General features: G+C 48.2%; 3 protein-coding genes across 4 annotated transcripts; 2 read left to right on the forward strand and 1 right to left on the reverse strand.

The window, feature by feature from the left end:
* Positions 1-2,843: 2,843 nt before the first annotated feature.
* LOC101786509 (probable carboxylesterase 15) lies at positions 2,844-4,039 on the reverse strand. The gene has a single exon (XM_004955468.3). The coding sequence runs from the start codon at positions 3,992-3,994 to the stop codon at positions 2,972-2,974; it is 1,023 nt and encodes a 340-aa protein (XP_004955525.1). The 5' UTR covers positions 3,995-4,039; the 3' UTR covers positions 2,844-2,971.
* Positions 4,040-4,074: 35 nt separating this feature from the next.
* On the forward strand, positions 4,075-5,744 carry LOC101786104 (probable carboxylesterase 15). Its single transcript, XM_004955467.3, has 2 exons — positions 4,075-4,459; positions 4,539-5,744. The coding sequence occupies exon 2, from the start codon at positions 4,650-4,652 to the stop codon at positions 5,643-5,645; it is 996 nt and encodes a 331-aa protein (XP_004955524.1). The 5' UTR covers positions 4,075-4,459; positions 4,539-4,649; the 3' UTR covers positions 5,646-5,744.
* A 745-nt stretch (positions 5,745-6,489) lies between these two features.
* Positions 6,490-9,412, forward strand: LOC101786900. Of its 2 annotated transcripts, XM_012843796.2 has the most exons (3): positions 6,490-6,635; positions 6,825-8,721; positions 8,785-9,412. In XM_012843796.2, the coding sequence occupies exons 2-3, from the start codon at positions 7,364-7,366 to the stop codon at positions 9,182-9,184; spliced, it is 1,758 nt and encodes a 585-aa protein (XP_012699250.1). In that variant the 5' UTR covers positions 6,490-6,635; positions 6,825-7,363; the 3' UTR covers positions 9,185-9,412. The 2 variants fall into 2 exon arrangements, with proteins under 2 accessions (XP_012699250.1, XP_012699249.1); XM_012843795.2 differs by having other exon boundaries at positions 6,825-9,412.
* Positions 9,413-12,150: the final 2,738 nt, after the last annotated feature.

Here is a 12,150-nt window from a genome sequence, read left to right on the forward strand (position 1 = left end):
TAATGATTTGATTTCAAATAAAAAATGCTAAAATGAAAATTTGCAATCTGTACCTCTCAATTCAGCCTTGCCCTTGCCCTTGGACTCCATTTTAGCCTGTGCACTTCTGATTCCCTGCGTTGTACGCTGCTTCTTGTAACACCAATGGTGTTTACTATAAATTAAACCTTACTTAAGCACTAATGAGGAGAAATAAAAAGGAAAAGAGAAAAGAAAAGGAGACATACAGAAAAGAAGACTTGGTCAAACAAGGTTGAATTAGAGAGTTGACTAAGTCAACCATGGTCAAATTAAGTAAAAAAGGTGAATTTGGATCAAATGTGACAAATGGAGTGGAATAAATTCAAATCCAGTTTGAATTTTTAAATTTAAACTTGATTTGGAAAGAGGAGTCAAATGTGGTCAAGTACCCATGTTTGAGTGCTGTTTCAAAGGATTTTATATAACAACTTTGGAAAATATTCTACTAAGAGTTTGAGTATAATGTGTATAGAACACTTTGGACTTGATTCGGTTCACAGAAAATGGAATTTGTGTATTTTAATTGAAGCACAAAGTTTTGAACTTTGTGCTGTTTGGAGACTTGGGCAGATTCTCAATTCAGTATCTGTAACTGAAACTCATATTCAGTTCATAATCAAATCTTCAGAACCCTTAATCTCTCAAACCGTGGATCCTTTGAACAAAGTTCATATCTATCATTTGTATACCTATGTTACATCTACATTTTTGTTTATTGGTGCTTGAAGAGATTGTGTTTGGTTTGGATGAATTTTTCTTAAGAAAGAAGGAATATTTCTGTGTACCAAAGCCAAAACATACAGCGGTAAGGGTGCCTTTGGTTGGGCTTTCCAACCTACTTTTAAGTTAAAAGCTAACCAAAGGACCTAAAAGCCACATATGCTTTAGGTTAAAAGCTGCTTTTGCTCTAGGGTGTTTTTGATTGGGCTGTGGCTTTTGGAAAAAGCTCCTGTGAGCTGTAGGCTGTAGAAAAGCAGTTGTGAGAAAGTAGCTGTGGGAAAAGCAGAAGACTGTTTGGTTACAGCAACTGTGAAACTGTAGGCTGTGTAAGAAATACATATAATGTCCCTAAAGGTCTGAGGGTCTGTTTATATGCAAATTGTTCGTAACAAAATATTGGGTTCACCAATTCTCATAAATGAGTATTTTAGAACGAAAAAAAATAAAATTTATATGTTCTTCATCCATTTAAGTGATTGGTCCACATAAATAGAACAATATTCATCAAAAGACTTATATAATGATGCTATCCCTCAACATTACTATCATCTTCTCCCACTAACCAAAGCATCAGCTATCTTAGTACGAATGGTATTCATGGTATCCTCATTCTCCACACGTTTCTCATCTTCGGATATGACTTTTCTCATCTTCGGATATGACTATTTATTGATGAAATATTTTTTATTTCCATAACCATATCCATTAGAGGGTCCCACTTGTCATTCTCGGTGCCTATCGTTTCTTTTTTTCTTTTTGCCTCGACAGTATCTTCTAGCATTGGACGAGCATCATCACCCAAGGTCAATCCCAGGATGGAGAGGAGCTCGAGCTTGCCTGGGCCATAGCCGCCCAATGCGAGCTTTGCCTGCACCATGGCTGCCCAGCTCGAGCTTGCCAACGGCATGGCCGCCCAGCTTGAAGACGAAGTACAGCACCTTGGTGCGCAGTAGGAAGTTGCGCTCGATGACGAAGGCGATGAGCGTGACGAGCCACTGGCTGAGGAGGTGGTCTTCTCGGCGGTGACCATGACACAACACTTCCAGATCTCCAGCCCCAAGAGGACGCGCCTCCGCAGGGGCTGCACGACGATGCTGACGACGAGCCGCGCGAGGACGAGGATGAGCACGGAGAGCTCAAGGCCGAGGCACGCCTGGCGGCGGCACCGTGCCGCGAAGGCGGGTCTCCGGGAGCCGTCACTGTTGCGGAAGAGGTCTATTTTACATCGCTATTGGCTTGTTCATTGTTATTGAGGTTATTAATTGCTGGGTTACAATCTATGGTTCTGGTTTTTGTCGGACTAGCTACAGTAAGATCGCATCGAGTTCTGTCAGTGTACCTATCATAAGATCCAGTAAAATTCACTTGAAAATTACACGTAAATCGGTAAATGTTCTGTAATTTGTCAAAGAAGAAAAAGGAAGTTGTGTTACAGGATAACGACTATAATCTTATTGGGGCAAGAAATTAGACATGCGGAATTTTTACCACATATTGTTTGTGCATTTCATTACAAAAAAAAGGCATTGATCAGCCCCATCTAAACGTCTTAAATAAATGAATGCAACACATAGCGTTCATCCGATACTGTTGTAATATGTATATGCCATCTTCTAAATCTCAACTGAAAACTTGCATCCCTAGCCATTGCAATAGCAACCTGTCTCTATCATCCTCAGTCAGTCAAGTAACAGACATCAGGACACCACTCGCTGTCATCTCAGTCGTATGATTCTAAATTTCTAATTAATTACTTCCTCCATCCCAAAAGACTATTTGTTTAGTCTCCAAAACTTGTTCTAAAAATAGTGTTTATATAACTTTCAGACCATCCAACAAAGGTCTTTATAATACCTTCTGGCTCAGTGAACGAATCGATCAATTACTCCAATCATCGATGCCCGATCTAGACTCGCTAAATAAGGAAGGTTAATAGATCCGACAATTACTGTAAGCGTGCATGCATAATTAATTATACTCGGCAATCCATCCGATTAAGAAGAGTTATTAGGGGTGCTTTGAACTTCTAGTATTTTTACTATCTTGTCTAAAATTTTCTAAATGAACTGTCTTTGTAGGACGGAGGGAGTAGGCGTCTCTAGTTGTTGAATTATATTTGTTTATGAAAAAAGACAATCACCCAGCATATAGTGCCTCCATTTATTTCGTACAGTGACAAATATTATTTGCATAACACAGCCTTTTAATTTTCTGATTCATTCACCAATTATTAACCACTGTGCACGAACCGCCTAATGACCCGGATCAGCTCGTCCGAGGCCTCCCCGCACGGCTCCGTGACGAAGAAGGCGTGCCCCTGCCCCTCGAACACGACGAGCTCGACCTCCTTGCCGGCCGCCCTCAGCCTCGCGACGTACTCCCCGACGCGGTCGTGGAGCACGTCCTGGTCGGGGTCGAGGACGAGCACCGGCGGGAAGTCGCCGCCGAGGTCGCCGAACGGGACGCTCCCCCGCGCGAGCGGGTTCGCGATCGGGTGGTCCTTGGTGGCGCCCGCCGGCAGCGCCAGGCGCCACAACTGGTCGAACAGCGCCATGCCCATGGGCTCGCCGGGCGGGGACGCCGCCTCGGACGGCGTCAGCTCCTCGCCGCCGAAGTAGGGCCAGAGCATCACGCAGCCGGCGAGCCGGAGCGGGGTGAGTGGGAGCTCCCCGGACCCGTGGCGCACAGAGATGTGGTGCGCGATGTTGCCGCCGGCCGAGTCGCAGGTGACGAACACCCGGCGGAAGTCGGCCGACTCGACGAGCCACGGGTCGGCGCCGCCGCCGGCGGCGGCCTGGGAGCGGAGCCAGGAGAAGACGGACTCGGCGTCGTCGAGCGCGGCGGGGAGGCGGTGCTCTGGCGCGAGGCGGTAGTCGGCGGAGAGCACGACGGCGGGCAGCTCGGCGGCGAGGCGGAGCGCGCCGGCGTGGAAGTTGATCACCTCGAAGCTGGCGACGCAGAAGCCGCCGCCGTGGAAGTACACGAGCACCGGCAGCTTCTTCTCCTCCACCCCGCCGCCAGCGCCGGCGGTGGAGAGCCGGTACATGCGGAGCCGGAGGCCGTGCGCGCCGTCGTAGACGACGTCCTTCCACTCCACGGGCAGGTCCGGCGGCGGCACGCCGCCCACGAGCGGGAACACCGAATAGTCCGTGGACCGCCTCACCGTGCCGTCGCTGAGCAGCTGGACGAGGCCGAGGCAGTCCTCGACGACATGTGGCGCTGCCGCCGAGCTTGCTGGAACCGCCGACGACATGACAAGTTGGCTACTGAACAGTGAACACGTACAGGAGTGTGACCGAGCATTACGGCCGATAAATAGCCAGGCATGGACTCGCAAGGATGCCCTTGCCTTTATTTCGTTGACTTGGACTGGACTACCGGACCCACCGGTCAGCGACACTAGGCTAGTCAGAGAGCCGTGCGTCGATCAGCCGCCGTGGACTTCTCCTACCCGCGAAGTGAGATTTTCCACACGTGATAAGCACAATCCGTGCCACGGAGGATGACACGTCACTGTCTCCTCCGCGTGTCGAATGCTCGTCGGTCACTGCAACGAAGATAAGCTCAAAGCGTTCCCATCAGATCACGGCGGTTGGCAGTTGCTTGTCTGATCATGTGACCATGTCTAGTTCCAACCTCGCGCTCAATTCGGCTCACCATTTTCGGTTTGAAATCTAGCTAAAATCATCTTGACGTCCGTAGCTCGACGAAGAAGAAGGTGGTTCGAAGTCACTCTGCTCGTACTTTTTGTGTTGAAGTCTGTGCCGAATGCCTTTAAGCTTTTTTGAAAAACGCAGGAAAGAAATGGCCAGTGTCGTGCGCTTGTTGGATTGAAAAGGAAGACACATCGCGTTCGCATAGCAGCTAGAATCTAGACACTACGCTTTGGATTGCTGCTTCTCATCAGCATGGAAGGCGACGCGCCGCCGCGCGTCGTCGAGGACTGCCGCGGCGCGCTCCGCGTGCTCAGCGACGGTACCGTCGTCCGGTCCACGCCGCCGATCGCCGGCGACACCGAGGGCGTCCGCGCCGACCCGTCCGTCGAGTGGAAGGACACCGTCTACGACGCGGCGCATGGCCTGGGCCTCCGCATCTACATGCCCGCCGCCGCGGCAGCCGCCGGCGGCCGGGACATGAAGCTCCCCGTCGTGGTCTACTTCCACGGCGGCGGCTTCTGCATCGGCTCCTACGCGTGGCCGATCTTCCACGCGGCGTGCAGCCGACTCGCCGCCGGTCTTTCCGCTGTCCTCGTCTCCGCCGACTACCGCCTCGCCCCCGAGCACCGCCTCCCCGCCGCCATCGACGACGCGGCCGCGGTCCTCCTCTGGCTCCGCGACAGCATCGCCGCCGGTGCCGACCCCTGGCTCGCCGCCCACGCCGACGCGGGCAGAGTCCTCGTCGCCGGCGAGTCGGCGGGCGGCGTCCTCGCGCACCACATGAACGTCCGCTTTTCCTCCGGCGCGCCGCTCCACCCCGTGCGGCTCCGCGGCTTCGTCCCGCTCATGCCGTTCTTCACCGGCGGCGGCGAGCCGACGCCCTCCGAGCTGGCATGCCCCGACGGCGCGTTCCTGAACCGCGACATGTCGGGGCGGTACGTCCGGCTGTCGCTCCCCGCCGGCGCCACAGCGGACCACCCGTTCTTGAACCCGTTCTCGCCGGACGCGGCGCCGGGGCTGGACCGAGTTGACGTGGGGCCGACGCTGGTCGTCGTGGCCGGCGACGACATGCTGCGGGACAGGAACGTGGAGTACGTGCGGAGGATGGAGGAGATGGGGAAGCCGGTGGAGGCCGTCGAGTTCCCGGGGCAGGGGCACGCCTTCTTCTCGCTCCGCCCGTGGAGCGAGCCGGTGGAGGAGATGATCCGGGTTGTGAAGCGGTTCATGGACAAGGTCTGCTCGGGCTGAGCTGAGCGGTTACTGTAGATGCACCGAGCTGCTACTTTGTGTTCTGATTTTTCACTGCAAGCTGCATAAAATAAAGGGAGACTAAATTTTAAATCTCTATTACTGGATATTTACAATGTTGTCCATAAAAACTTAGCTTCAAATTTGGCCGGGCTTCATGTTGCCGCCATCGTGGGGTATGGGCCTGATTTCTACGCATACTGGGCTGGGCCAACATTTGGTGACCGGTGCTTTGTTTTGACCCAACAGAAGTCCCACCAACCTCAAATTCAGAGGACCTAACAATCCTCTCAAAAATTTAGTAATAAATATATACAATCTTCTAAAATAGTATTGAAAAAACACTCACGAAAACACACGCTTGCTCACTTGGACCAAGACGTCCTTTTATAATCGGACTATTCAATATGAACTAGAGCATTGATCTCTCTGTTCAATTGCTTTCTTTCAAGAGGACCATATGGTTAGATGTGCATTGCATGCACACTGGTACAAAGAGTTATCTTTGCTTCCTGTCACTCCAGAGCTCTGAATAACAGAATCCATCCAAAACAATCGATCTGCTTTCTCCACACCCCCATTGGATACATTATTACTTTATTAGTTTATTAGTCCATTATTAGTCTATCCAACGATACATTATTACTTTATCAGTCTATCCCCCCATACATTATTACTTTATTAGTCCATTATTAGTCTATCCAACGATACATTATTAGTCATTATTAGTCTATCCGCGCCTCCCACCTCCCTCGTAGCTGTCAATGTACCATTCTGGGGTGGTACTCACCAATGTACCAATAGTGGCAGGCCCAATTTGCCGTGGACTGACTCGCAACTCATCGTAGCTGTCAATCTAACCCTCCTACCTACCAGGCGCCCCTCCCACCTCCCTCCTCTCCTGCTCACACGCGCCTCCCCTCCTTCCCCTCCTCACGCGCAGGCAGCCGTATCGAACTGGCGTCAGTCAGCTAGATCTCCACCTTACAGGTAAAATATTTCTGTGCATTTCTGTTTTCTGTTTAGAATTAAGCAGAGATTGCATGATGCTAGTAAGCAGTCATCCCATATGTTGAACACCTTATATGCCTTAGTTTCCATTCCAGTGTGATTAGTTCCTTAATTTGTGTGCTTGTACCAACAACTTGCTCTAATCTTGACATATGGGAATTAAATCAGCTGGCCCATGGATGGAGGGAATTCCACCATAGACTGCTCCTACTTTGCACTGAAGCAATGCTCCGAAAGGATTCCATGCGATGCCTCCTCATTCGACAAGAGCATGGGACAGAAGATATGGCTTATGAACTCACTCCTGTTCATCAGTGCCCTCCTGGCTGGAGTCATAGTCGGGATAGGCATCTACGGCCAGCGCTACCGCCACCACCGCTTCACCAGGTTTATCTTCCTCGGAGCCACGATCCTGTTCTTGCCTGTCGTCTCCACTGTTGTCTCCATGGGCGCCGGGAACAGTGTCTACAGAATACAAGACGAAGAAAACGGCGGCACTCGGATGATTGCAGAGTGCGAACCAGGAGTAAACTCGGTCCGGGTTTTAATATGGGCATTCCTTGTTCAGATCATCATGATCAATACCAGTGCAGTAGTTGCTGTCGATGATAGAGAAGGTGGAAACGTAGGTCCTCCATTTGAGCTGCTTGTTCAGAGTGTCTGGACCTTTTACCTTGGTATCAGCAATTCCATTCTCTACTCCGGATATGACTGCCCTTGCAGCCACATCTTTTGCTCTCACGAGTGCCAAAATAGTATTGAAATATTATGCATATGGAAAGGCGCAACGATCCTTTGCTCTCGGACGCAATCCCCATCTTATTTTTGGATACATGAAGCAACAATCGTTACAAGGAACAAGTCAGGATGGTGAACCAATGGTAGCTGAGGATGCACCTCCCCCGCTGCTGGTTATGGGAGAAGAGAAAAGACACGTGGAGAAGCAGCCTCTTGGGTATGTGTTCAAGGATGACTCATGGACAACTTCGCATAACAATGGCCTGGTGACTATTGATAGAGTTTGGAGGATGGATAACGTGCTTCCAACATCAACACTGAAACCACAAAAAGACTTATGCTTGTCATTTGCATTGTTCAAGTTGTTGCGGTGCCGATTTGCAAGGTACAAGGTCAGAACTGCTGCCTCCAAGGGCACCTTCAGTTTTTTCTGGAGCTTATTGCTGAAGGATGGCGAACATGATAGGGTGTTTTTGGTCATTTCGGATGAGCTTTCTTTCCTTCATGATTATTATTATTCATCCCTCCCGATCTCCTATTCCAAGTATTGGTTGCCCGTTGCCGGTATCTTGATCTCACTACTGAGCATAGCTTACTGTTGTTCATTGATGATCACAATAACGCTTTTGGTAGTCCTGCAGTATGATAAATCCGAATCTCAGATGCATTGCAATGTTCATTGCATTCGAGGAGGTCTGATGAGCCACGACATGTCTAAATATTATGGGAACTGGTACCTCATTGTGGTGCCAGTATTTTTTCTTTCGGTGTTAGTCATGATGTCTGAGGTGAGGGACTTAGCTACCTACATCTACTCCAACTGGACTAAAGTTGCCGTCTCCTGCCACCTTGTAAACCATGCCTCTTCGCAGCATTCACTTCTCAAGAAGAAATGGATTGGCCTTCTGCTACGTCGTCGATGCAAGCTGATGAAGCATTGGGATGAGAAAATAGGTCAGTGCACTATGCTGGAGATTCGCCCGAGAACAACCCTGCCTGTACTTCTCAGGCGTCTCCTCCACTTACCAGACCACAAGAGGAAGGTCAAGGTGCCTGCAGCAGTGAAGGTTTGCATCATGGAAGTTGTAAGAAGCACTAGAAATGGAGACCTTAGCAATGGCACAGCATCTCTCCGCTGCCGGGGCCAAGTTGGTGAAAGGCTCCTCTGGGCTTGCCACAACAAGAGTGCGTCTTATACCTTACTGACATGGCACATCGCCACAAGCATCCTCGAGGTCAGGTACCCACACCGGCTTGATCAACAACAAGGTTCTTCTTCTCCAATTCCGAACACGGACTATAAGATCGTTGCCACTCACCTATCAAGGTACTGTGCTTACCTTGTGACATGGTGCCCTGAGTTACTCCCTGATGATGATGCATGGAGCAGGAGCCTGTACGAGGATGTCAAGAAGGATGTTGAGCGTGTACTTGCCGGCTGCACAGCAGGAGACTCACTGACGCCAGAAGCAAATTGCCAACAGCTGATCGAAGTGCTGAGTGCAGATGCGAAGCATGAAGTGCTCAAGGAAGGCGCTAGGCTTGGAAAGCAGTTGTTGGCGCTGGTGGTCGAAGGTGAGGACGATACGGCGTGGAAGTTACTGGCTGAATTTTGGTCGGAGATGATCGTGTATGTCGCGCCATCCGACAACCTCAAAGGTCATTCGGAGGCCATCGCCAGGGGTGGCGAGCTGATAACTCTGCTCTGGGTGTTGCTCTTCCATGCTGGGATCGTCAGTAGGCCAGGTGAGGACGACGGCGTTGCTCCTACTTCTGCTGGCGTGGTTTAGTAGAGTCTCCTATGTTTGGAACTACTGTTTCCTCCTTGTTTCGGATTCTTCATCGTGGTGGTGCGTTGTCTGCAGTTGTTTGTGTATGTGGAATTCATTTCAAATACCAGAATTTGTTAACTTGTGGCAGCATGTGACTCCATCTTGGTAATCTGATCATCAATTGTAGCATTGTCGAGACTCGATATTCAGATGTAATGTTAAATTATTTCTACGTATTGTGATCAATATATATGTTTTAATTTGGTATTGTAATGAAGTGCTAGTATATTACACTATTACTAATTGGAGGCTCGTAAATCCTCACGATGCGCTGTAGAAAAATAGATAAATCTTATAAATTCCCACAAAATTAAAATTAGAAACATCCAACCGTCAATCCAGCAGACTCTAATCATAGTAGCCATTGGATTTATTATATTTTCTAAAAACTTAATCATGTCCCTCATTATAATAATGACCTCATTATAATAATGGTATTAAGTAACTCCTAATTCTATATCAAAATTACCCACCTCTAGCATAGGTGGGTAATTTATATGGTTGGCATCATAATAACGACACATCCATTTTCTAGCTTTGAATCCATTGAGCCGGTTATGATGCTGAAACACAACCAGTAGCGGAGGATGGAATAAATTTAGGAGGACGGAATAAATTTAACGTATGATGAAATCAAAAATTGAAAGTAACCAAAAATATATCCTTTTCATTATAATAGCACGAAGTAGTGAAGGATGGAATAAATTGCAAGCACGATGATCAAACATTTAGGAGATAATAGCTGCAGGTCAAGAGATGATCAAACATTTAGGAAACAACACACGAAAATGCACAACCACCGATTGACCAAACCGAAAAGGAAATTAAAATGAATGCTCGATGATTTGATTTCAAATAAAAAATGCTAAAAATGAAAATTTGCAATATGAACCTCTCAATTTAGCCTTGCCCTTGCCCTTGCCCTTCGACTCCATTTTAGCCTATGCACTTCTGATTTGCCGGCCGGCCGACGGTGCAGTTCGGCACCTGCCGACCTCACGCTTGCTGCCTGCACCTTATCGGTGCTCGTGACCTCGGGCCTCGACGTCGCCCGTGACCGGTGATCGCCAAAGCACAAGCGCTAGGTCTCTCGTGTGGATATTGGGCTGCTAGTGTTTTGGGCCATTATGCACCAGGCAAAAAAACAAATCAATTGGCCCAATGCAAAGAACACTCGGCCTTATAACGGTTGGCAGCCTGACGTTTCCTTTCTGAATTTTTTTATTTATATATATATTTTTACGAATTTACGGAAATAAATAGTTGAACCAAAAATTTACAAAAATAGACCTATGCCGCCAGACCAAACGGTGGTAGGAGGGCTTTCGCTGGTTCAAACAGCGGAAGGATGCCGGCCACACCGTCCTAGCTTGGTTCGCCAGTTGAAACGGCAGTAGGCCACTTACCGCCGTTTCGTACGGCGGTAGGCGGACTGCCGTTTCAAGCGGCGGTAAGTGGCCAGCTTACGGTTCAGCTGGGTTGGGGATGTTATAGCCGGTTGAAACGGCTACAATTTACCAGCTATAACTTTGTTTTAATTATTTTTCCTTGATTTTATAGGATATTTATGAAAGTAAAATATGTAGTTCCATTGCAATATGTAACTTCGTAATTCAAGGCTACAGCTATGCTTTAAATATTTTCCGTTATTTATGTATGACATTATTGAAAGTAAAATATGTAGTTTCATTGCAATACGTAACTTCGTAATTTGAGGCTATAAATCTGTTTTTTAAAAAATTCTTTATTTTTGTATGACATTTTCGAAAGTAAAATATGTAGTTCCATTGCAATATGTAACTTCGTAATATTTGAGGCTATAACTCTATTTTAAATATTTTTCTTTATTTTGTATGACTTTTTTGAAAGTAAAATATGTAGTAGTTTTGAACGTTGGCTGAACGTCTCATTTGTAGAACGGTACTAAGATGGTCCATGGACCATGTCCATAATGGCAAATGGAAAAGGACATGCATGGACATCATAGCCTGCATTGGCCTAGCTATGAAAACATACACAACACACACTGGATAACATCGTAGCCTGCGCCGGCCTACATAAAGTAGTCTGCGGATGACCACACATCGTACGCTATACAATCGTACACATGATAGTCTGCACCGTCTACAAAAGATAAAGGTCCTACGCACTAAATGCGTCCTCGCTTGAAATGAGGCTCACCGCAACCACGACCACGCCTCGCTGCCCGCTGCGCAGCTCTAGTCCGGTACTAGTCGTACGTCAAGGGCTTCTGTGGGGCAACGTCGCGAGGCAGACGTCCAGCTGCGGCCGCAGCTGGTGTCGCGAAGTCCTGAGCCTCCGGGGTGTCACGCAACTGCGAAGCACCAATCACGTCAGGCTCGGTTCTCAACATTTCGTCCACCACCCATGCATGAACGCTGGACCTCTGTCCCTCCTCCTCGACGGAGTTCTCCGAAGCCCCTTCGCAATTTGTGAACCCTGTTATTGAACCAAGGAAATTACTGCCGTCTGCGACCCTTGTTATCGATAGGGGGCGGTAAGGGACGTACCGCCGTTTCACCCGGCGGTAAGACCCTTTACCGTCGTTTCAATCGGCGATACAGGCCTACCGCCATTTGGTCCGGCGGTATAGATCTATTTTTGCAATTTTTTGGATCAACTATTTATTTATGCAAATTCATAAAAAAATATAAAAATATAAAAATTCTTTGCTTTCTTCTTCCAGGACCTTACATTCATCAGTTCATCGCTCATACAGGCAGCCATGACGTCCTGTGTGTAGATGCAGCAACGGAACCAAATAAATGGATGAAAAACGCACGTTACGTAATGGAGTAAGGAAGCAAATGAAGGCAGAGAAACAAGAAAAAGGATCGAATCAAATAGAAAAAGAAAAAGGAAAACCCACATGCTATGCTAGAATGAAGATCATGGCAAACAGA

The sequence above is a fragment of the Setaria italica genome, chromosome II (genome assembly GCF_000263155.2).
Source record: "Setaria italica strain Yugu1 chromosome II, Setaria_italica_v2.0, whole genome shotgun sequence".
NCBI classification, from domain to species: Eukaryota; Viridiplantae; Streptophyta; class Magnoliopsida; order Poales; family Poaceae; genus Setaria; species Setaria italica.